The sequence below is a fragment of the Prosopis cineraria genome, unplaced genomic scaffold (genome assembly GCF_029017545.1).
Source record: "Prosopis cineraria cultivar Desert tree isolate PC_DT_omini unplaced genomic scaffold, ASM2901754v1 PC9, whole genome shotgun sequence".
NCBI lineage: Eukaryota > Viridiplantae > Streptophyta > Magnoliopsida > Fabales > Fabaceae > Prosopis > Prosopis cineraria.
In genome coordinates this window covers 17,604,888-17,630,843 of record NW_026555340.1, presented here as the reverse complement: position 1 = coordinate 17,630,843, position 25,956 = coordinate 17,604,888, and the positions used below count along the sequence as shown (strand labels likewise).

At 32.0% G+C, this 25,956-nt stretch overlaps 2 protein-coding genes across 2 annotated transcripts; one reads left to right on the top strand and one right to left on the bottom strand.

Annotated features, from left to right (window-relative positions):
- Positions 1-3,535: 3,535 nt before the first annotated feature.
- LOC129320516 (CRM-domain containing factor CFM3A, chloroplastic/mitochondrial-like) lies at positions 3,536-11,300 on the bottom strand. The gene is given in 9 exon segments (XM_054966009.1): positions 3,536-3,625; positions 3,744-3,803; positions 4,585-4,787; positions 4,790-4,876; positions 5,291-5,447; positions 5,786-6,136; positions 9,044-9,174; positions 9,251-9,737; positions 10,173-11,300. Coding segments are annotated over 9 exon segments (2,460 nt in total). The 5' UTR covers positions 11,103-11,300; the 3' UTR covers positions 3,536-3,571.
- Positions 11,301-23,133: 11,833 nt separating this feature from the next.
- Positions 23,134-24,217, top strand: LOC129321096 (uncharacterized). Its single transcript, XM_054966832.1, has one exon. The coding sequence runs from the start codon at positions 23,303-23,305 to the stop codon at positions 23,873-23,875; it is 573 nt and encodes a 190-aa protein (XP_054822807.1). The 5' UTR covers positions 23,134-23,302; the 3' UTR covers positions 23,876-24,217.
- Positions 24,218-25,956: the final 1,739 nt, after the last annotated feature.

The following is a 25,956-nucleotide window of genomic DNA, read 5'->3' as shown; positions in this document are numbered from 1 at the left end:
TGCTGATTCCATCTACGAACTCTACAAACCACCCAGCCCTGCTCTGGGGCCTGGTTCTATCTGGAATGGCATTGTTTTGTCTTTCTTCAAGAGAAAAGGATCAGAAACTGTTGAGAGATTCGATTCAGAAAATAGAAAAACTCCCCGGAAACCAATAATTAATCAATCCATTGGTGCTTGGACCGAGGAGCTGCTTCAATGGCCTCATGAATTGGTGAGCTTCTATGAATTAGTGAGTTTAAGCGTGTTGACATGTCTATTTATGTACTCAACTTGTCCATATTTTGTTCGAAATATTGACGTGTTCAATATATATATATATATATATATATTCGTGTATCTTGTTTGGCAATCAAGGTTACTTATGATAGATGTGGATTGTGTCCTTGCTTTCATGTAAAGGTGTAAATAAATTCATGAATGTGAGACCTAGTTAACTAATTTTGCACCTTCTCATGTCTCAACGTAAGACTTGGAGCTTGTTTTGATTACTGTTTTCATATATATATATATATAATGTATTATACAATTAAGAAAATTAATTAATCATAATAATTATGTTTAAAAATAAAATTAAAATAAAATATATTGTGTTAATCAATATAAAATATACGTTAATTGTTTTCATTAATGAAAATTATGCGGGATAATTTAGAAGATATGTAATTTGCTTTTTTTTTTTTTTTAAAAAAAAAAATCAAGAGTAACAGTTTCTCTAACAAATAAAAACAAAGGGAGTACTATAATTTGCAAAATAAGGTTGAATTAAAAGCCAGTTAATTAAAAAAGTAAGGTTATATATATAATAATTAAAAAAGACATAAGTATGCAATTGGATAAGTTTGAGAAAAAATATCAGAATTAAAATTATAATTATGAAATAAAAAGAGTTAATATATAATGTAGGGAAATATTTTTAAATACTAAAAAAATTAATTGGATCTATTTAAAGAATATATATATATCTATATATATATATAAATTATGGACAGTAAAAGTGTTAAATTTAAAATAATAAACACGATCAAAGGAAATGTGGAAGGATAAATAGGATGTTCAATAATTAACCTAATTAATGAAAAACCTTCAAAATCTAATGGTTCGATTATAGAGTATTCTTGCCATTTCCAAACAGTAATGTCAACATGATTTACATCTATATTCCTCCAAAGTTCTCAATCCCAAAAATGCATGAATATGGCTTGTCTCACAAGCTACACAATGAATCTATATCATCTCAATTTATGGATACAAATAAATCATTTTGAGCAAATTATCATTTCGATATATATTTATTTGATCAAGGTCAAAAATTTGCTAGGATAGATAAATAAGAGTTTATAGATTATTGGAAACTAATCTAGGTGGTAAGAGTGAAATGGGATAACATGTAATGTCCAGCGTTCAAATACTTGTGTTAAAAAGAAAAAAAAAAAGGTATAATGAAACTATTGAATCTTCAAGTTAGTTCCAATTATCAATTTGATCATTCAAATTTAATTTTTTTTATTGATTTAGTTGTTTAAGTTTGTCTCATTTATCAATTTAATCCTCATGTTTAAAGATAATGTAATATTATTAAAATCTGCCGACAGAGATAAGTAGTTACATAAATTCATGAAAAGATGTGTACTTATTTGGAAAAAAAAAAAGGATTAGAAATTTAAAAAAATATAAGAACAAAATGCAACGTAACAAAATATATTGATAAAAATTAAATTAATGTGCAAGCTCATTTGTTCTCATTTAGTTATATATTTGTCAAGCCATCAATATACTTCACATAGATAAATTTAAAAGTTCATTTGTGTTTCAAAACTTAAAGAACCTAACATGATAATTTAAGAAAAAATTAGGACCCAATCGATAAAAATTAAATTTAAAAATAAAATTGATAACCAAGATGAACTTGAAGGATTAAAAGTTTTATTATCCTGAAGAATTAATAGGATAGAAGATGTAGCAGCAACCTATTAGAAGTAGTTGAAAAGCTAAATGATATATTTCTGTCAGAGCACTTTGCCGGCCATGGAATGGAATAATTTGTGAAACTAAAACTACACTCAAAATAGTAAGATTTCCCTAACGCTGATAATTAGTCAGTGTATAGTTGAAAAATACGACTGAATTAACATTATGAACAAATATATTCACACACCTTTCAACAGAGTCAGAACAATGCCCCTTGCTGCATGCTCATGGACAATGTCACTTTTCTGTGTTTCTTTCAGAGATTCGATAAGATATGAGAGATTTTGGCATCCTTCATCATTGTGATTTCAATCTTTCAGCAGTTTGATGATATCTGAAATCACATGAACCTTGATTTTGAACATCATATGATCAACTTCTCATGTTGGAGAATGTAAACTACCACTTCATCTTCATGATCGTTTTCACTATCGTATGTTTCCAGAAATGCCTCATCTCCTTCCTCGTTATCTTCAACCTAAATGGAAAGAGGACACTGACTCATTTTTACAGAAAAATAACAGCAGTAACTAGTAACAGATCTCATCTTCATGATCGTTTTCACTATCATATGTTTCCAAATTTACATGAACTATCTTTAAAAGTAAAAAAATAAATTACACAGATATTACATGAATTTTGGGAGTTTCCAATTAACTTTTTGTTTGGATGGATGTCTGTGACTTTTGAAAATAAGGAAGTATGTATAATTTTAACCAAATTTAAAGAAAATCTGCATTGATTTTGAAAACTGAGGGAATGCTTGTGTGATTTCAACAAAACTCAAAGGTTATGTAATTTACTTACGTTAAAAAACAGAAATGAGTGTGTATGAGGATTTTTTTTAAAAAAATTAGCAATTATAAAGCAGAGAACAATTTTGGCTATTTGGGTGAGTTAGGAAGAATGGGCACACAATCTAAAACGTCCATGTGATTTGAGTGTCCGATAAAGCTCATATTTTACAAAGACCATAAGAGGAAATCAAGGAAGGCAATGAGCTAGAAGATAACAATATTGCTGGTTCAGATGTTTATCTTCCGGATCCTGGTTATAAGGAAAAGTAATTGATGGCCTAGTAATGCTTTAGAGTCCTAGTGACGTGTTAAGAGTCTTCTAAGGGTAAGGGCTGTCTTAGAGTCACTTTTTTGAGTCTTTAAATCTTCCTCCTTGCCTAGAGAGAGGGGTGTGGAGTATTTTGAAAATTGTGAGTGACAAGGAGAGCTCTGGCCTCTCGAATGCCAGATTGAGGTGTAGGAAGATATCTTTCTTCATCATTGTTCATGTGTAGTTTATGTTTGTGTTGCTATACTAGGTTGTATTTTTTGTTGTTTCACGTACTTTGTACTTTCAGTTCCTATTTTTCTTGTAATACCACTCCATTACTCTGTTTAATCCCATTTGCTGTGTTATTTTCTTGTTTTAAGTTTATTAGTGTAGAGGGTTCCAGCAGTGTCCCTATGCGTTCAATACGAGTACGAGGGACAGGAGTATAAATAGATAGATAGATAGATAGATAGATATATATATATATAGAGAGAGAGAGAGAGAGAGACCTTAGATCAGTCGTCGTCGTCATCGTCAGTAGCATAAAGCATAACTATTTGTCATACAATGCTTCATCTCCACAGTCCCTTACCCTCTCCATTTGATCCTATGAAAAGTTGAACAAGCCAAATGAGAGGTGGTACCCAAAGGGGTTGACATTAAAAGATTTTTTTTTTTTTTTTTGCAGAGATGCTAAAAGTATATGAAGATTAGTTAGTCCATACTATTTCGCCTCTTATTTTCGCCACTTTACTTTCCAAAGAGGAAATATGATTTAAGAGTGCCTGCAATACACAGAAAGAAATAACTCAGCAAAGAGCATTAGCTATAAGCATAAATAAAAAAAGCATTCGCACACCCAGACAAAAGAAAGAAAAAGAGGAATAGACAGACAGGATTATAAATAGATAGATACACGATCATGTTTTTCTCAATAGAAGAACTATTTCTCTCATGGAAGGAGAGTTACAAAAGGAAAAATAGGATATACTCCACATGATGATACTACAAAGCAAAATGCTATTAAATGATTACTTTAGTTTACTAGAGGTTCAAATTTTTTTTTTCTTTAGCTCGATGAAAAAAAAAAGGGCTTTTCCTAAGGATTCTCTTAAATAGAAATATGGAACAAAGTAACTAGAAAAAAAAATTTGTTATAGTCCACCTCTTCTAGATTCTAGAAGGATCATCCAAAAAGCAGAATGTTTTGAATGCATTCAGATAAAATGGCCGACATAGATGTTATGGATGACTTTTTTTATGTCTTCCATTTGTTAATCTCTTCCATAAAGGAGATGAATGAAGCCAAAGTTTCAGGTTCAGTTCTGACTTAGAGAGATCAAAAATGATGAATTAACGTTTATTATAACCCTAGCCTTCCAAGCTAATTATGCCGTTTTGATTCTCGCTACCCACTTCTAGATGTGAATAATGAATCGGGATTACCAAAGGAAACAAGAAGTAAATAGCATAACCCCACTTAAAGCAACAAGGGAAAAATTTGCTCTCAAAGTGGTGAGATAGTGAATCCTTAAATCCTAGTGATTCCAGTGTTTGTAAAGATACCTCGCGTCTTTGGAGCTCAATTGAACGTGCGAGAGCTTTTCTCTTTGTCAAAAGATTCTTGGGTCTCAAAGTTGAAGGTCTCTTATAGTCTTTTCCCCGGTATACAATTACAGCATATCCCTTTGACACTTTGTCAACCGAAACTAAAATACCTCCAGACTCGGCTTCAAGTGCTAATGCAACTTTCTTCACCTGTTCAAAGTTTTAACCTTTACCAGTATCTTCACAAGTTCACGATACTTCCAATGCAAGTGCATGTTCTCAATAGTACCATCAAAAACCCCACGCCTACCTGCAATAATAAATTAGATTCTCATAAACAAGATATTATTAAGTACCTCAAGAGCCTGGTCACAACAAAGATGTCTTGTAAGTTCTTTTGAAGCATAGAATGTTGAGATGGGGATTTAAGGTGGGGACCGTCAGAAGATCATTGTGAGGGAAAGAGGTAGAAAGCAGATAAAGTAATCTACAGGGCAGTTTTAGATTTCTGGATTAGATTGTCAAGTTTTAGAAATCTAATATTCAGATACTTTCCAATACCATATCTACAACTTATTGCTAATTTTATGAAAACCATAAATAAAAGTTAACTACAACAAATTCTGCCAAGATTTTTCCCCTTTCACATCCATTTCCAGTAGCAGAGCGTTTAGTAAGGTCCAAATATAAAAGTAAGAACAAAAATTTCTAGATCAAGTTTTACCAAGTAGTAAGAAAGCTTTCATCCGCAATCCTAACTTGCGAAACATGAATCTCTCCTCGTCAGTTATGCTTTCAGGGTCTGGTTGGTGTTCTGATGGCTTCAAAGATTCCTCCACCTTAGCTAAAGCTCGCTCTGCTCTCATTACCTTTCTTTCAGCCTGGAAAGGAAAAATATTGGATCCAAATCAGGAAAATCCTCAACTGGCATTACGTAATGGCATTATCCATATGCATTCGCTGCCAACATACTAGTGCTAAGCCCTTGTCTACACCAAGATTCATTGATACTCTAAAGCTACTACCACTATGTTTTTCAACCTCCTTGCAATAAAAAGGAGACTTCACATTTTAATAATATTAAATGGTTTGGTCCAAATCAGTAATTTACTTTAGATATACTGGATCAACACCCAAATTCTCCAGAATTTTTAGTTTCATCAATATGAATTTTTAAACATTAAGAGAGCAAAAGATTTCCTAGATACAAGGAACTTACAAAAGCAAGTTTCTGTTCTAGCTTTCTAACAATTTTGGCATGACGTAGTAGTTCTACTTCTCTCTTAATGTTTTCTTCATGATGTTCATCCAATCTCTTTCCCCACTTAGCATCAGCATTCAATGTTTCCTCAAGTGTCCCAGTCTCCCCCGATTGCGTAGATGTGTCATTAGTTTGTACAGCCAATGAAGATGCTCTCAATCTTGCTTGGTCCTCCTCATCTTGCAGTGCTTTCACCAAATTTTCCCTCTCCAGCAAGGTTTGAGCAACATCTGCAGACAAAAAATTCTTCCCCCGATAAAAGACAAGGAAATCTTTGTTTCTGGAGAGTAACGTACCTCCTGTTAATCTCTGCAGCCAGAAATAAAAATAATTATGCATTCAAGAAACCATCATATCTATACTTCAGAACAGAACAAATCAATTATGATAGAATATAACAAACAACCTTGTGACTGACTGTACTTTCAGTGACTATCTACTACACCAAATGAATATGAGATGACAGCAATTGGAAATTAAAAAACAAAAACAAAAAGGAAAATCTGGCTGACTTCCATTCTCATGTTAATCTCCATTATCTAGTTACATACAGATTGCTGACGATCTACATGATCTCTCCAACTATATAATGACAGGTTGGCTACAGAAGTGATTAAGTATCATTTGAAAGAATATTAAACATTGCCTTTGCATCACAAGCATTTTCCTGAAAGCCCTTCACTGCCTTCTACTTAGTCAATAGGATGATCTCAGGAGTCTTTGAAATTTCTTTCACCACATCAGAAACTCATTTGAGGCTTATTCCACAACCCAACCAAGTCCTTGCTTCCTTACAAGATTTATGGGTGTACATATTTTGTCTATAATGACGAAAGGGGAAAACTAGTCCCTAAGGCATTTAAATGCATTTTTGTTGAGTATCTGTCTACCATGAAAGGCTATATATGTTACTCCCCATTCACCAAGAAAACCTTTTTCACTTTAAATATTAGCTTCTTTGAAACCACCCCTTTTTAATCCAAACACCCACTCACGGGGAGAATTCTGACATCTGAAAGCAATGTGTTCAGGACTAATTTTGAGCATATTAACTTAGTATAATGTCACCACAACTCCCTGAACCTGACAACCGCTGTCCTTAACCCTGAACCTAACACTTCTGTCCAAGACCTAACCAGAAATACCAATCACAAGCCCTCAGTCTGGAGCTGCATCTGAATCTAACCCAGATACTTAAGACTCCTAGAGACTTTCCCAAGTGATGAAATTGTTGTTACTAGAAACCAAGTGATAAAATTAATAGGTTGATGAGGACTCTCGCAGCAGAATTTGAAATGAAGGGTCTACAGAACATGAGATATTTTGTACAGATAGCAGTTGCAAGAAATAACAAGAATATTCTCGTGTCTCAAGGAAAATACATTCTGGGTCTTCTTAAGGAAAAAAGGATGCTAGGATGCAAGCCAGTTGATGGTTGCACAATAATGGGAAATATCATATAGGAAAAATTAGCCCAATAATAATTATGAAAATTAGCAATAAAATCCAAGAATTTTACAAGTATTTTCTTAAGAGTGCAAAATGGTATATAAATCCTAATATTACTCAATTAAGCCCAAATTAATATAAAATCATCATTTAACACTGGATAATGTACAACAACAACAACAAGCCTTATCCCACTAGGTGGGATTGGCTAACACTAGGTAATGTGGGATAAAATATATAAAAATCAAGGCTTATCAATGCTCCTAATGAGGCTGACAATAAGCTAAGGCTTCAGAAGGAAAGCCCCACAGTTAATGTAGGTAGATACCATAGATTTGTGAGGAATTTGATTTACTCTTATCACGTTCATCCAAAGATCAGTTTTCCTGTCAGTGTAGCCAATCAATTCATCAACCAGCTAGAAGAGGAACACCTAGAAATAGTGTACTGATTTCTTTTTTCTCTTAACATGACTCCTGCAAAGGGACTATTTTCCAGAAAGGAACATGATTTGTAACTGATTGAAAATCCACACGCTACTCTACTTCTGTATGGGAGAATCTGATTACAAGGAGAAGCATCAAACAAACAGTTGTTGCAAGGAGTAGTGTAGAGAACTAGCCCATGGAATTTCTGAAGAAATTTGGTCGATGAGACCTCTCAAGGAACTTAAATTTATATTGGCTGACTTATGAAAGTATGATGTGATAATATGGTTCACAATTGAATTTCTAAGAATCCTAATGATCATGGTAGGACAAAGCCCTTGGAGATTGATCCTCGTTTCTTTGAGGAAAAAAATTCTTAGGCTTGCTTGAATTAATTAATTATGTCCCTACCAACACCTAAGTTACAAATGTGGTGATGAAAGCAATTGCTCTATTGAAGTATGAAGAATTGAGTTACAAGCTAGCGATGATCAGGGAAGAGTGTCGAAGACTTCAAGATATGCTTCTAGAAGATTTTAGGACTTCTGTTAATATTATCTATTTTGTTGTCATCTTTCTGCTATTATCCATTAGTTTCTCCCTATTTTTTCAACCTGGCTGGGATAAGGGTAATGTTACTTTTCACCCTGATTCATTATCTGATTGGTTTGGATCCTTACAGTTCCTATTTTTGTACTCCAGAAGCAGAGAATAAATCAGGGGAAAAAAATTGATCACAGGTTTCCACTGTAGCAATATGCAGCTTGCAAAAGCTTCAGCTTGAGCAGGAATCTTATGATGTATAAGAATCGCTATTTTCAGCCATATCACCAAATCTGATTACTGTATGCACCATGTTATGCTATTCATTACAAATAAAAAGCATATATTCTCCAATTGAAGTTTGGATAAGCGCAGATGAACTCCCAACAAAGAAGCCACTCATTACATTATATTTCATATATCATAGGGATCAAAAGGAGAAAATGACATCGTGGGTCAATACTAGATTACTATTGGAGGGGGGCAATATTTCATGAAAGTTTTATGTGTCAATGAGGAAATACAAATCTTCTTAACTTGGGAAAAAGGATATTGATCAGAAGGATCAATGTGTTCAAAAACTTGAGACAAAACAATTGTTCCATGCTGGGAGATTCAAATTTCTCTCCAACAGATGCTGCTAGAAAACATGTTTATTAAACATGAAAGGATCACCCACCAGTAGCTGCCATGCTAGTTATAGATTTAGGTGAATAAATACTTAAAACAGGGAGAAGCTATCAGGTAAGATGAACAGAAATTACTGAAAAGTCAGTATGCTTATGATTTATATCACCTTGATCTCTTCTGCCATTCTCTCACTGGTGGTTAGTTGCACGCCACGTTTGAGAGCAATCTTTGCAATAGAAGTTTTTTCCCACAATTTAATCATTGCTGCAGCTAAACCTTGAAGCCGTCTGTTTCTGCCTATATACAATGAAATAATAAGAAATCAAAATAGAAGTTCTAAACTATGTGTGCAACAAGGGCAATAATAGCTCACCTAATGCAAAATGTGGAGGAAGAGTCCTAGCAACCCTTCGTAGACTAGTTGCCTCCCTCAAACCAAGAGAGGATCTCACACCAAAAGGCAGAACTCTGAAGGGAGGTTGGAAACCAGGAATAGTTGCAGGAAGCATATCTGCATCCACAGGCAGGGGATCACATCCAGGCCAATCCGTGTACCTAGGACCGAGACTATCCAGTAATTTGTCTACTTCATCTTCAAATTCAACTTCAGGTGGCAGCACTTCCTTCTGCTCATTTGTATCATCCATATTTTCTAACTGTGCATTCATCCCCATGTCAGAAGCAACATCAGATGCTTTCCGAACAACATTATTAGAAGGTGGTGGTAAAAGGTTTAAAGGATCCTTTCTTTTCTTGTATATTTGTTTGTCCCATTGCTCTGACGGCACCTCATAGCTCACACCCCTGTATAATGAAACCGAGTTGCCAGATCTCCATATCACCAGACCACCAGTTTTTCTCTGAACATGATTTCAAAAATTAACTAGACAACATGAAAATACATATGTGGTCTAAGAATGAGTCATCCAATGAAACTTAACCAAAAAAAAAAAAATTATAGGTTAATTAAAATATCCAACCTAGTGTATTTTCTGACTAACTGACAATGTAAAAGATCGCTTTAGATACTGGAAACAAGACAACGTAGCAAGGACAATCCAAAAGTTCTATTCAATCATCATTCAACTTGATTATGAATAATTGGACTCTTCAAACAAAATTTGCGATTGAGGGAAAGGGCTTCCAAGTTCATGAGTTTTTATGTTGTTTAACATTTGTTTCCATTCGCTTATATTTTTACACATATATTTCGAAAAATTTGGTGCTTTGGGGGGAGAAAGAAGGGAAGTCATTACAAGGTTGTAATTCAGATAAGGCAAGGGTAAAAAGCAAACCTCCAGAATTTCATGCATCCTCTTCATGTTAAGTGCAGAAGCGCCTTCAAATTTAAGCCTCACAATCTCTGATGTCTTCCACCTCTCATGAATCATGTCTACAACAGCTTGAGTAACTCCACCACCCCCAATTCTTGTCTTATGCTTTTTCTGAAATGTCAAATTCCTCAACCTCCTCAGTTCTGATTCAGGAAGAGTCATTTCTGCCAAAGATGTCTTACTTCTGCTCCTCTGAGAAATTCCCGGATCTTCCCTTCTCTCCTTCCGCTTTTCCCATGGAAACAGTACCTCCCCATCAGCTCCAAAATTGCCTATCCCCAATGGAGATTCTGGTGAAAACCCACCTCGAGTATTCGGCAACATTCCTTCTTCCACGTTAAATATGTCCTCCACAGACCCTTTTTCCATCACTTTCTCTGTTGTTCTGTCTTGCTTCTCAATTCCATCAACATAGCCAAATCTCTTCAATTTCTCCACAATCCTCTCCATTGTACTACCACCTCGACCACGACCACCACTACCATCATCACTATCTCTATCACTATCACTCTCACTCCCTAACAAACCCAAATTTGACGAATGCTCTTTTTCAGAATCTCGATAATCCGCAGCAGCGCGAGGCGGTTTCGGACGATTCTGTTGGTAGGGTTCGTTCCATGTTTTCAACCAACTATGACTACATAAATTTTTGCTCAAGCTAGATTGGAATATGGGAGTTTTTAAGCCAACCAGGCGACAATTTCTAGAGGGTCGTTGTCCATTGATTGAAGCATAAACAACCCAGTTTCGTGACGCATAGAGAGTTTGATTTTCCAATTGAGCTGCTGTGTTGCACCTGAAGAAATGGAGGCAATAGAATTTCGGAGAGCTCTGAAACGAATCGAAGAATGTGACTGCTGGATGAAGCTGACGACCAGGAACAAGAGCCATTACAGTGTCCAGACTAGACTTGACATAGTCTTAGACAAAAAATAGTTGGAACCTGAATCCACGAATAGAATTATGAGTCCAGTCTCAGACTGGAGAAGAAATAGTTTTTGCTTCAGCTTCAGTGCTTGATTTCCGTCCCGAGGCTCACCTGTGTTATCCTCGCCGAGGCAAATATCTATGCCTCTCCCTCGGTTTCGAACGCCACGCCAGCTTCTGAGTGAAAAGGCTAAAATCTATTTCTGTCCTCCTCATTTATTTTTGGTTTTAGCGTAGTACTTAAATTTATAAAGTTAACCTTACACTGTTAATTTTAAATGATTTTTATCAATTATTTTTTTTAAAAAAATAAATTTAATATATTAATATTTAAAAAATATTTTATTGACATTTAAAAGTTTAACATAAAAATATTTTTTTAATGATATTAAAGTTAAAGAATAAAAAAATATTTTACGAAATTAAATTAAAATGAAGCCTCATATAAATTTAAAGAAAATGTACCCTTTAACCTATTAGAAGATATGGGCACAAATAATAGTACCACCATTACTTCGCATGGCAAGCTCATTTAATTTTGGGAACAATTATGCTTTGTTCCCTTACTTTAAACTTGTTTTTAGGTGGATTCTTGCATTTGGTTAAAGGTTATAGTGCAAATATTTTCATAAAATATTTTACAAAAAATTATTGGCAAATAAGAAATCTTTTAACTCCAATATTGTGCAATTTTACCTATTAATTCTAAAAAAAATGTAAAAATTAGAATTATGTAACAGAGGTCAAACTTTCATTCAACTAAATAGATCCCAATGCCATGCAACGTGTATGAGTTAGGAGCAAAAGTATTCATACCATATGATAATGTATACATGTCAGCAAACATTGACAATAAATGTTAGTAACATACTCCTTCCAATTCCTGTTACATGGTGCTTTTTAAAAATATTTTTGATCTTTAATATAAGACACACGATAAGCTATTAATTATGCTTTTTTTGATATTGTTCCTATTTCAACCCATTAATTATGACAGAAGGTGAGTGTAAATTTAAAAAAAAAATTATTTAAATGGGGATAAAATTGGAGGTTTTTTTCCTACTTTTAGACAAACTTAATAACTTAACCACCTCTTATTAATTTTGATAAAATAGTTAGAGGTATCTTATAGTAGAAATTAAAGAGAGTGTGTGTTATTTGACATGAAGTGCAGGCATAAAATTATATTATTTTAAAATTTTATTTGTAGCATAAATTTAACAATAATATTGCTTAAGTAATGTGATATGGCACAAAGGGTCTTTTAACATGATTAAAATTGTTCCAACTCAGCTCCATGTCACACTCCACAATTAGAGCAATGGAAATACAGGGGTAATAATCTTACCTCTTGTAAAATGCATTGTTTTACTGTTATTTTTACAGTGTAATTCCTTTAATTCCCTTCACAATTTTTACTCCCAACAATGCTTGGTGTGATTTTCCTTTTTTAAAAATTGATTGGTTTTAATTTGGTTAGCCAAATATTGTCTGCTTCTAAGAAAAAGAGTAATAACTTGGTTATTAGAGGGGCAAATGATTGTGTTGGTCGTTTGAATAATGCTAAATTAATTCACATTAAACCGAGAGAAACTTGGTTCACTTGAACAAATGGTCAATCAGGACATCATATTATGCAATGATAAGTGGTTCATATCTTTTCCTGCAACTGTAATTTTCTCCCTTGGCATTGTTGCCTTTGATCAAGCACCTTAATTTGGTTCATGCAACTAATGTGTTAATAATGTCTCTGCTGGTAAACCTTTTAAGATTTGAAAATTTTTTGTTCAATGTTGTTGGGTGTAAAAGATCTTGCAAAACGTTTGGAAACCAGTCTCTTCCACTGATGTTTGGTTTCAAATGGTTATTACATGGTTTGAGTGCCCCTTAATAAGACATAAAATCAATATTTTGGAACCAGCTCCGAGGGAGGCACAATCTAATTTGGATAACACTTTTTACTCTAATCAAATTGGTGATTTAAGAACCAGGTTTGAATTCTGGTATAAGTGAGAAAATTCCTTGTGGGCTCAAAAATCTCACCTAAATTGGATCTTCAATTTATATTCCTTTTAGTCCTAATTAGAAATCATCATCCTCTTTTGATTGATAATTCTTCAAGTAGTAGAACAGGGAGAAACCGTCCTTTCCATTTCGAGGCTAAGTGGATGGTTCATGAGCAGTTTAATGTTTTTTTAAGTAGTTGCTGGGCAAATGATGTTGCAGCTAATGAAGCTTTGATTAAACTGAAGAATTCATTGTTGGAGTGGAATATAGAGGTTTTTAGAAGAACTAACTTCATGAAGAGGACGCTAAATCCTTTATGGTAAGTTTTGATAGGTATGAAAAATCCTTTTTTTGCTTTGTCTTCAAAAAGAATTAGAGGAGTAACAATTGAGTACTCTTAGCTTAGACAAGAGGAGATATTATGGTGTCAAAAGTCTAGAGGTTAGTGGCTTTGAGCAAGGTGACTGAAATATTAGATACTACCATACTAAAATTTTAACTAGAAGGAGAGAAACAAAATTATTGCCTTTAGGAATTCTTAAAGGGTGTGGGTGATGGAAGAGAATGAGCTTTATGGTAAGTTACAGAATCACTTTTCCAATATGTTTAGAAAGGAATGTTTTAACAGATCATGGTTATGTACAAAATAGAGTTAGGGTAAGGTGAATGAGGATGTTTTGAGATGAGTGGCTAAAGGCTTGATAATGATGAGATCCAAAGAGCTTTCTTTGATATTGGTGATTTTAAGGCACCAGGAGAGGATCGGTTTCCTGATGTATTTTTCCACAAGAATTGGGGAATAGTTGGTCCAAGTGTGATAAAGGTTATTAATTTGTTGTGGGAACAACCTAGGTAAATAGCTGATATTAATAAAACATTGTTGGTTGCTGCACCGAAGATTGATTTTCCTGAATTTGTGGCCAAATTTAGGCCAATTGCCTCAAGCAATGTTTCGTATGAAGGGTTATTGAAGATTACTGTAAGAAGGTTGACGCCTCTTATGGTCAAAATATCTAAGATAACATAATCATTGCTAAGGAAATGCCTCAAGAATGTGAGGAGGGATAGGGTTTATGGCTATTAAGGTGGATTTGAAAAAAGTGTACAATGGGATGGCATGGACCTTTATGGTAAAAATGTTGCTTGAAATCAAGATCCCATTACATTTGGTGGAGATTATTCAAAACTGTACAATTTCTTCAAGTATGTCCTTGTTGCGGAATGGGGAAAGAAGTGAAGAGCTCAAACCGTCAAGAGGAATTAGAAAAGGAGACTCTTTATTTCCTTATCTCGTTGTGCTTGGGATGGATAAGTTATCCCACTTAATAGCTGATGCCCTGAATGGAGACCCTTGAGGATGGGTGGAGGTAATACTCCTATTTCTCATTTACCATTCACTGATAATTTATTGTCGTTTTGTGAGACTGATCCGAAGCAAGTATTGTGTGTAATGGACTATTTGGAGAAATTTGGAAGGTTAATACACACACAGGGCAAGACCTACTCATACCTTGAGGGGGGCCATCCCTCCCCCCCCCCCCCCCAAAAAAAAAACATGTCATTGTGATTTTCATGCATGAGGATGTATTGCCATTGTGGGTGTTTGAGCCTGTGGAGTCCTCCCCCTTTAATAAAAAGATCACTCCCCCCATAACCAAAAAAAACAAAAAACAAAAAAGATTATCCCCCCCACACATATATATAACTTCTTATATTGTATGTATATTAAACAAAAATATACCCCTTCCATTTAAAAATTTAAGCTATTTTTTATGAGATAAGATGTTAAAAAATATAAAATATTTTGAACTTTTTAATGTGTAATTAATAAGATTTTTTGAAATATACCCTTAATTAGGGGAGTATAATTAAAAAAATTTTCTAATTGAGACGCCCTATTAAATAAGGGTAGACATATAATATTAATTTTTTCCAAGTTAATATCAGTTTAAGTACTTGGAGCATATAATTTTTTTAAGTTTCTATTATATATATATAAAATATACCAGGACTTAACTTTATCTTTTATTTTAAAAAATTTTATAATTCTAAATGATTCTTATCTCATGATTTTTTTGATATTATAAAAGTATTTTAACATAATTTTTATTCTAAATATAATTTTTTTAAAAAATCAGTATATATGTTAAATTTTTTGAAAAAAATTTAATTTTAAATTCTTGCACTTCGCTCGAGTTTTGTTATGGGTCTCTACGCTTTTTTTTTTTGCATTCTAAATGCAGGGATTTAAAATACAAAAAAATATATATAAGGGCTTATAACAAAACTCAAACAAATTATAAAAACTCAAAATTATGTTTTCCTAACTTTTTTAAAAAATTTGCCCCCCTGCCCCTGTATATACAGAATTACGAGTCTTCTTTTCTACCAATGTGCATAGAAGGGTGCAGGAAGATTTATGCAAACTTTATGTATTTCAACGAGAAGATGATTTGGGAAGATTCTTGGTTGCTTTTATCATCCAAGGGTATAACAATAGAGCCAAGTTTCAATTTTTGATTGATAAGGATTAAAAAAAAAAAAAACTGAGTGGGCGGGAAAATCGATGTTTTAACTTTGGTGCAATCAGTTACTCCTCAAATGACATATTCCACATACAAAACAACCACATTCCTATTAGTTTCTGTAAAGAGATTGAATCTGATAGAATTATCGTGAAATATGTTCGGGAAATTAGAAATTTGGCAGCTAAGTTTTGTAAGGATGGTTTGAAAAGGCAAACTATTAATATGTCATGTACAGGCTATTCTTCAAAAAGAGATTACTGACTTGAGAAATGTTGTTTTCTCTCATACTTTTTGTCTCAAGATTTTAAAGTCTGGCTTTGCTAACTAGTTTGTCTCAATATTTTGAAGTGTTTTTTTGTTGAGTCTCTATCTGTTGAGAGTATGGATATTCTGACCAGAGATTACTTGGGCTTTACTAACATGAGAGAGACTGTTGTTTAGTTGATTTTGGATTTTTTACTCCATTATTTATAAAAAAAATGATAATAAAATCTTTTCAAATTATGTAAATAATAATTTGATCCCTTAAAATATTATAATATTAATGAAGTCTAGGGACCTTTTTGTCAATAACTTTTTTTAAGAAAAAGATCATTTTACCTTTATTGATAAATTGTGACTTCTTATTCAATTTTTGTGATTCCTTAAAGAAAAGTTGTGATTCTTTAAATAAAAATTGTGAATGAAGTTTGTTACTTTGAGAACTCATTTTTCAATAATAGAAATTACATTTGATAAATTGTAATTTTTTATTCAACTTTTACGATTTACAGAACAAAAGTTATTATTCATTAAACAAAAGTTGTGATTGGGGCTTATTTTTTTAATGACAGAAATTACACTTAGACAAGTTTTGATGTCTTGTTCAATTCTTGTGATTTATAGAATACAAATTGTGATTTCTCAAACAAAAATTATGATTGATCTTGTTATTTTTAATAAGAGTAAAATGGTCTTCTTTTTAAGAAAATTATTGACAAAGAAGTCTTTAGAAACTTCATTAATATTATGATATTTCAAGGAATGAAATTGTCATTTATATAATTCAAAAAAATTTTATTGTCATTTTCCCTTAAGGAAACTAAAAGGTAGTTAAATTATTAATTTTTCCTATTTTTTCAGTTTATCTTTATCAAATGTATCATCTTTAATATATTTTCTTTGACCAACAACCTTTTACTCTCCACTAATTATAATTGGATAAAATTAGAATAAAATAATTAATGATAAACTTTTTTATGTAAAATGACTTATAGAAACGATTATGAATTCATTCTAGAAAGGAAATTATAAAGTAAATATATTTTCAACTAAGACTATGAATTATTAATAAATATTATTTTGTTTATAAATCTTATTTTTTATGAAAGAATTCAGGTTAGCTGTTAAGTGGATCACTAATTTAGAGGATTTTGGATCATCATGTTTTTTTTAAAAATACCACTTAAGACCCCAAGTATATCAACAATCTCTCAGGTAGAGTCATTCAAGCCCAGAAACACATATGCTACGAAGGGATATCAATAACTTACTTTCATGTTTTGGTTATCATTGGATCGATCTGGAAAGTTCATTGAATTAGTGGAAGTCCTTAGCTATTCCGTCCCTATATATATATATATATATATATATGGTGTTTTTTACGGATATATTTTGTAATATCTTCCTCCTAAATATCCCATAATTAAAACTAAATCCCAGATAATTAGAAAATGAAATTATAATAATTATCCAAATATAAAGTTTTCAATAGTTAGCAAAATAAGGACCTTAAGTTTACAAAACTAAAATTATTTTTAAGTCTTGCAACTAGATAAATCAGAGTTTACAAATATGTGGGAGTATAGGACCATTACATGTGTGAGTGTATTTGTTTAAGAATTTGAAATAAGAGAATTTTTAAAAAAATTTGAGGCGTACGCCGCGGCTTGTTGAAAATGCGCCACTGCATGTTCGCCTCTGTGATACACATCACGGCTCGTGGCACCATGCACTGCGGCGCCATTGTAAGAAGTTTGACGGTAAATTCTGTTGTCAATTTGATAGCATTAAGGACAACTTCTGACGCACCCTAAATCTCCATCTGATGTTCGAATGATGCGAACTAGGTATCTATAGAAAACTTTTTTCGAGCTCTAACTAATGGCATTGGTCTCAAACTCAAATTTTTTCTAAAACAAAAATTGGATAACCTTTTCAATACTTACACTTTTACAGCAATTTTTGTAAAATCAAGTGTCTAAACCAAATACCACAAGCCAATGGCCACCGACACTAATTTAATCACATTTAAATCACTAAGACTAACTCGTGCAATGTACCATATCACATGAAATACTCTCAGATTAAATTTTTACTAACTCAACCCCTTAAGCTCAAAAACATAAAAAGAAGGAGTTTAGCACAATTTTCATCAAGTTCTCCAAATCATCACATAATATTTTCTACTCTTACTTGTATTAGTATTTTGGCCCTATTACAATAACACATATTCATTAACTCACTCCTTAGGGTCTAAAATACACTTACAATTTACAATTCACATAATACAAGTAAGGAACAAATAAGAATTCCTAATTGACAATTGAAATTATCATACACATATAATTATTCAAAATAAAGAGGCCTACTACAAAAGGATTGCGATACTAAGCCTCTGGGTGTTTTTCTGTATCCATACCTTTTGAGCTATTCTTTGTAATATTGAAGATAATAGGATGAGTGCAACTACTCAGTAACCAAGGTCCAACTAACCCATACTAATGCATATCAATTAGTTTAAATACAAGCGATAGTTAATGTCAATACTTTAACCCATGTAAAACATTTGAAAATAGATATTCACATTTCCACTCACATATAGCATTTACTTGAGAAACAATGTTTTTTAGCACTCTTCATATAAAGAAAGTTGGTCACACAAATCATTGACAAATACATTGAAAAAAATTAAGACTCAACTCGTGATATCATTATTAGGAACACAATATAGACAATAGGCACCCTTACTCACTATATGCATGATTACACCTTCCTTATATTCTCCTTATTCCTCTAATATGAAACCGTGGTTTATAACTCAATAAGATTGTCTATATTCCATGACTTCCCTACCCTAAATACTTGTGAGGGGATTATTAGGTCAAGGCCCACCCAACTTACTTATGGAACATGATTTCCTCGATTTCTCACACTATGAGGTGTTATACACTCTAAACTAGCCTCCCTATTAAACCGGTAGATAGCTAGCTAGATTCGAGTCTCTCATTGAACCAGTAGGATAGTTCCTTGTTAAACAAGTGAGACAATATAGATATAATCAATCCGGCAAACCATTTCATGGATGGGCCTTACCACCTCTCAAGATCATGCAATGCACATTCATGCCATAATTCACACATATACAATTCATAGAACTTCATATTATCAATTTTCATTGAACTTCATCATTACACAAATCATTGGACTTCTTAAATACATTTTCATAGAACTTCAAACCAAAAAAAAGTCATTGAACTCCAACTTCACAATCATTGTACATTCACACTTTCAAAATCATTGAACTCCACTATTTCGAACATCATTAAACTTCTCATAAACAAAGGTTCATGTTACTTCTCAATTTGCAAAATCATTAAGCTCCCAATAAACATAATATAAAAATCCACTAATATTGTTCTCTAAGAAATTTTACATCACAAGGCATAGAACTCACAAATTTGATCTAGTGGATTTTTTAACAAATCAAGTCACACTTGCATTTCTTTTTAATTTAAACATTGTAATGATAAATCATAAATCCATAAACTAATAGACACACAAAAGCATAAAATAGAATTTTCTCAGTTATCTCAAACCTTTGAGAAGTCAAAGGTTTCACCTCTCAATTACTCACTCTTAAAGCTTCCAAGAAGCTTGAATGGTGCCAATGGTAGTTACTCTACAAGCATTTACCATACAAAACATCAATATCCATTCTTGAGCTTTTTTCCACTAACACTTTATCATTTTTTAATACTCAAGATTTATTGTTGACTTATGTAAAAGTACCCATAAAGCGTATTAGCTTCCTTTAACTCTCATTAATGACATTGAGCTCTTAAATAGTCATTAATGAAACCACATTGTTCCCAACCATTTTAATATTTACTTAGCTCAATCTACTCTCATTATAATGTTTCAAACCACATGATGAGAATTTCAGACATTTTAATATTCTCCAACCACCAATCATCATAAAACCATAAATATTAAGTTTACTTAGCTCAATCTACTCTCATTAACTTTATTTAAGTCAATAGGTTTAGATTCATAGCTTTTGTGGACAAAAAATTACCATTATCAATCAAACCCTAACTTCTACCATCAAGAAAATGGAAGAAGAGGGAAAGATTTAAGTAAGAAAGCTTACCTTTGGTGTTTATGAGCTCTAAATTACTCATATAAGTCGGTTTCTTCAAACTCGAGCTTAGCTTCTTCATTCTCTTTGCTTTTCTCTTCCTCTTCTCTGTTTTTCTCACGTAGATACGAAACTGATATATTAAATTTTTAGCTGTGTACCGCAACGCACGTTGCCCTCCACCGTGACGCATGGCACAAAGGAGCCTGTCGGATTCAAATCTGCCTCTATGCGCCGCAGCAAAATGACCACGCATTGCGGCATATGGTACAAAGAGTAAATCTTCACTTTTTCTTCTTCTTTCCTTGCCTGGGTGGCCCGTCATCGATCCGGACCCACTTCTAGGGCTGAAATCACAACAATTATATCAAGTTAAGCCCCTTTAGCCACACACCTCATTAATACACTTAATTAGTCAGTTTGAGCTTTAAATCTGATGTGAAATTGAGGATGTTACATAGTTTGTCTTTAATATAAGAGGTAGTGTTATACAGAACTCTACTTTTGTTTGACCCAATTTGACTCGAGAAGGTTCGGGCTTGTCCTATCTTGTTAAAAACTAATCCTTGAAGACTAAAAAGATTAAACAAATTAGATTGTTTCTTTAAGTTGGATAGGACAGGAGATCAGACATCTAGACCCCTTGGTCTAATCTGGTCCTATTAAATTTATTTAATATAATTATAATTAATTTACTAATTATTTATAATAATAAGTTAAGACTATTAATAATTTAATAGGTTTGGTTCCTCACATTGTCACATGCTTAGACTAATAATTTAATAATCTAGACCACTTGGATTGTAATTGAAATATTTTTTCTTGTTGTTAGAAATTATTTTGAATTTATTATGATTATAAGTATTTTTATTATCTTAATTGAATTTATTAGGTTGGAATGGATTATTACTTCTCATAGAGGAAAAGGAAAAAAAAATGCTAAGTGAATACTAGACTAACAGGACCAGTCTCCTAATCCAATTGACCAAGTTCAGTCTTGTTAACCTTCAAGTTATAATTGAACCAGACTGAACTATGGGTTACCTATCTTACTCCTTTTCATGAAAGAGACCAAACTTTGGGTTAGGTCAAAGTTAAATCCTGTCCAGTCTTTTGTGTAGCTTTAATAGGTAGAGCCAGTAATTCGGATGGGCCGAGCTTCTTCAGATCAGGCTCAATTTAAGCTGAGTTTATTCAGATGGAGCTTAAAATATCATACCCTTTCTAAAAAGCCTATGCAGCCAAGCTCAACCTTAAAGCCTTTAGGCTTCAGGCTTAGTCGAGGCAGCCTGAATACTAAAAAATTTTTAAAAATATTTTTTTTTTATTTTTTAAATCAATTTAATTTTTAAATAAATATGTTAAGCATAAAATATTATTTTAATTTTAAAATAATAAAATAAAAAATAATAACTTATTAACTTTACACTTAAGTAATTCTGTTACTATTTTATTGTATTATGTATAATTTATTTATAATGTTTTATTTACTTCTAAATTAATGTTTTAGTTGTTTAAATATACTTTTATCGTAATCATATATAAATATTTATATATTTTAATTATGATCAAGTTGATTCCAATTTGATCATAGTTAGACTTATCATTGCCTCGATTAGTTGAAATTTTTTTATAATTATTGGATAAACTGTACTTTTTATTTTTAAGAATATGAAAAAAAATCATTGTAATATTATACAAAATAAAATCATTTAATTCTAAGTAAAATAAAATTAAAAATAATTTTAAAAATAAAATATTATTTTTTAATTTTTTAACTTTTTATATTATTTAACCCCTACATACAAGGAGTATTAATTTAGTTTATTTTTATAAGAATATTATTTTATTTATTATATTTATTTAGTAGTAGAACCAAAAATTTGTATATGCTCAACTTTTATTTTTGAAATTATTTTTACTTTAAAATTAATTATTAATTGTATAAAATATAAAATATATTTTTTTAGATATTCAAATGATGTATAGGACTCAAAATTTTTTTTAAAAAAATTAGTTATTAAAATATAAAAATAAATATTAAAATATATTTTAAATATTATTTTGAGATATTTTATTGATTAAAAATAATAAAAATATGAAAATATAAATATTTTTAATTACTATTAGTAATGCATTCAAATACATGGTATTTTAGAATAAAATGACATAGAAATTAAATAATTAATTAATATTTATTATATTTTATATATTTTAAAAAATTTATTTTTATACTCCGGTATTCGGGCAAAATCCAAACCTAATTGGGCTTGGCTCTAATTTTTTTAAACCTATTAAAGCTGGCTAAATAGGCTTGACTATTAAAAAATAATTATTTTCTTAGTCTTGGCTTTAAATTTTTTGGACGGGTTTGGGTTGGCTTGTCAAGCTTAACCCAAATTACCGGCTCTACTAATAGGAGGTGTCATGATATTTTTGAGCAATTAAATAATTTTGCACTTGTCTTAAAAAAAGAATAAAGATATTAATTGTGTGTTTTATCCACCACCATTGTAATATTAATTAACATCATTAGGAGCAAAATTAAAAAAAATATTGTAATTTAATGTAATTTCAACTAAATAACAAACTTTTTTTTAATATGCAAAATTTAATTAAAAATTCCTTATATATAAGGATAGAGGAAGTATTTGTTTAATGCTATTGTTTCCTTTCTTGTTTAAAATGAATTAATATGTTATTTAAAATGCACTCTCTCTATTTTAAATTATAAGATACTTTTAGATAAAATTATACATATAAAACTTATTAAATACAATTTACACTCTACTTTTTCAAAATAAAAAATAAAAATTTTTAAAAATACTTTTTATTTAATTTTTCATTTGCCAAAGAATATTAAGGAAATAGAATATATGAAAAAAATAATACTAATAAAATTTTATTTTTATTAAAATATTTTATATTTTAAAATTTTGAATTCTTACTACAAATCTTTCATAGTTTAAAGCGAAATACTATTAATTTATTAATTATCAGTTCCACTGTGATGTGAATCGACAGTTCGAAGTTCAAACCAGGTCCCGTTCGCTTGTTTCCTGCGCACTATCTCTTTCCCGAAGTCAGCCAAGGCGGCTTGAAGCCATTCAATACTTTCAATTTTTTCATCTTCCATTATCTTGTCGGCTTCTCGTTCCTTGCCTTGATCCCCACTCAAATCATCCATACCCAATTCTTCATTCACCATCACACTATAAACACCCCCCATAATGAAAATGCCTCTCGTTCAAGGCCACAATCCAATCATGGAAGACGCCTTCGATTTGGCTCAGATCTCTCTTCGACCCCTCCTTCTTTCCGACGCTGACGATTTCATGGTCTGGGCCACCGATGAGCGAGTGACCAAATTCTGCAGCTGGGAACCCTATACAAGCAAAGACGCCGCCGTCGATTTCATCCAAAACTTCGCCTCAACGTGCTTATTGTACCGAGCGATTTGCGTCGGCGATCGCGCGATTGGGTCGATTTCTGTTCGATCTTTCGCCGGGGATGACGTGGCCAGAGCGAAATCTGCAGAACTTGGGTATGTTTTAGGGTCGAAGTATTGGGGGAAAGGGATCGCGACGAAGGTGGTGAAGCAGGTGATGGAAATGGCTTTCGTTGAGTTGCCGGATCTGGAGAGGCTTGAAGCTCTGGTTGATGTTGAGAATGTGGCGTCTCAGAGAGTTCTGGAGAAGGCTGGGTTTCAGAGGGAAGGAATTCTCAGGAAGTTCTTGTTCATGAAAGGAAAATCCAGAGACATGGTCATGTTCAGTGTGATTTCAGACGAAGCTCGAGCTTGATTTGTTATATGTTCATCTTCATCGTCGTTCTTAGCTTAGCATGAAGCCAGTAGCGACTTCGAATTCGGATTTCGGATTTCAAAATCAAATGGTCTGAGTTCAGACTCAGAGCAACTGATTACTGAAGGCGGTGGACATGTCTTTGGTCTATGCGCAGCGTTTCATGAAGCGTGTATAATTAATGAAGGAATCATCAATTAATTTATTCTTTATTTTTGCATCGCATATAAATTAAAATAAGTCATCAACCTACTTCTACAAATGTCGTAAGATTCATCTGATCGGTCAGCTAAGGGTGCAATCTCATTTGAAAGAAGAATTAATATTTACATGTATTCTGATTTTTTTATTGGTCTATATACATATATATATATATATTTTTTTACTCTAAGGTCTTTGTTTTATATCGCTCTTCCCCTTCACTTTCTAGATTCTTCTCAAAACATCTCCCATTGGTCAATTATTTTTTTTCCATTTCAAATTTTTAAAATCCATTCATCTTTTTTGAATGAATTTAATAATCAATAATTTTTAATTTTTAATAATTAATATTATAAATTTAATAATAAATAATTTTTAATTTTTAGTAGCCAATATTAATAATTATTTTCATTTTATACGAGAAATGGTTATATTCATTGACCAAAGGCATAACCTTCTATACTAGATATTAGTGTTTCCTTTTATTAATATCCACATTCTTAAGAAAATATGAATTTTTTTGCACACTTTTTTTAAATAGGCATTAAAAAATGGTATTTTTTCATGGCAACTATCTATTCCCAATGTGCTTCATGGGCCAGCAAATGCACTAACTTATCATTGAATGTTGTGATATTCATCCTTGCCTTGTGATATGCATACTATGTAATACATAAAATCTTCACTCATTTGTTATTCTTTCCATTCTTGTGATCAAAATGGGTTTGGGTGCTATGATGAGATTTGGATTATTTAAATTTTGATCTGGATGGTCCAGATTGCATGCATTATTATATATTTTATTTATTAAAATAAAAATTTATAAAAATTTTAACTAATTTTAATAAATGTTTATTTTTAATATAGTATAGATTTAATTTAGAGGGTCCAATTTAATATTATAATTTTTATAATTGATATATATTGATTATCTAAATGTATTCTACACAGGTTAGATTAATCTTGAAGAAGTATAAAGCTTCTAGTCATCCATGAAAACTTATCTTTCATGCAAATACATTTGTTCATAAGTATGATGCAAATGTTCTTGAGTATTGTTTTGATTTCACTACAATCAATGAGGTTATCCATAGAGCTGCCATATCCAAAGACAAGAAGAAATTCGAATACTTCTTTGTTTTGATTTCTATGTTTTTTTTTTCATTATGTTATGCATATCATTATCCTTAATATAATGATGTTGTGTTGTTTATTACAAATGTAGTCGATTTCTTGCAAGGTTTTGGCTCTATTCAGGATAATAAGTCCGAGGATGAGAATAAAAAAGGGTAGTGATGTTTATAGCTGATCAAGAGTTAGTTATTAAGCATCTCTAACATAATTTAGACAAGTACAATTCTTATTATGATGTGTTTAATAGATAATCTAAATTCATGTTCATTCCAGAGAGAAATCTTTAAATGTTGTTCTGTTTAGTGACATTGCTGTTGATGCTGTAAAAGACAAGGGGGAAGATATTATTCCTCCTATAGTTGGTGTCATACAGACATGTGTTCTGGGATTGTTTTTAAAGGTGAATATGATATATTTTCATTATTTAAAAGTTAGCGTGTTCATTCATGACGTTAACAATGTAGTTATCTTTTACTTGAAGCCAATCCTCTTTCAAACTATGGTAATGCTACAAAGGTTTATTGTAACCCCAACATTAATGAAGGCAAAAAATTATTTGCCGTGTGAGTTTCAGTTTTTTTCTCAATTCCTACGCGATATTTGTGTATGTTACCCTCTTCATGTTAATATGTCTTTTTTATTTTAGTGCTCAACAATTATTTAAGGTGTCTCAAACCTTTTTCCAAATAGCTGATGGCAATATTGATTACTTCAGTCCATCCTATATGCTTTCATTCCCCACAAGG

Bases quoted from the DNA above. Each gene is read 5' to 3' on its own strand.
- LOC129321096 (XM_054966832.1), top strand. From the start codon at position 23,303: ATGAAAATGCCTCTCGTTCAAGGCCACAATCCAATCATGGAAGACGCC.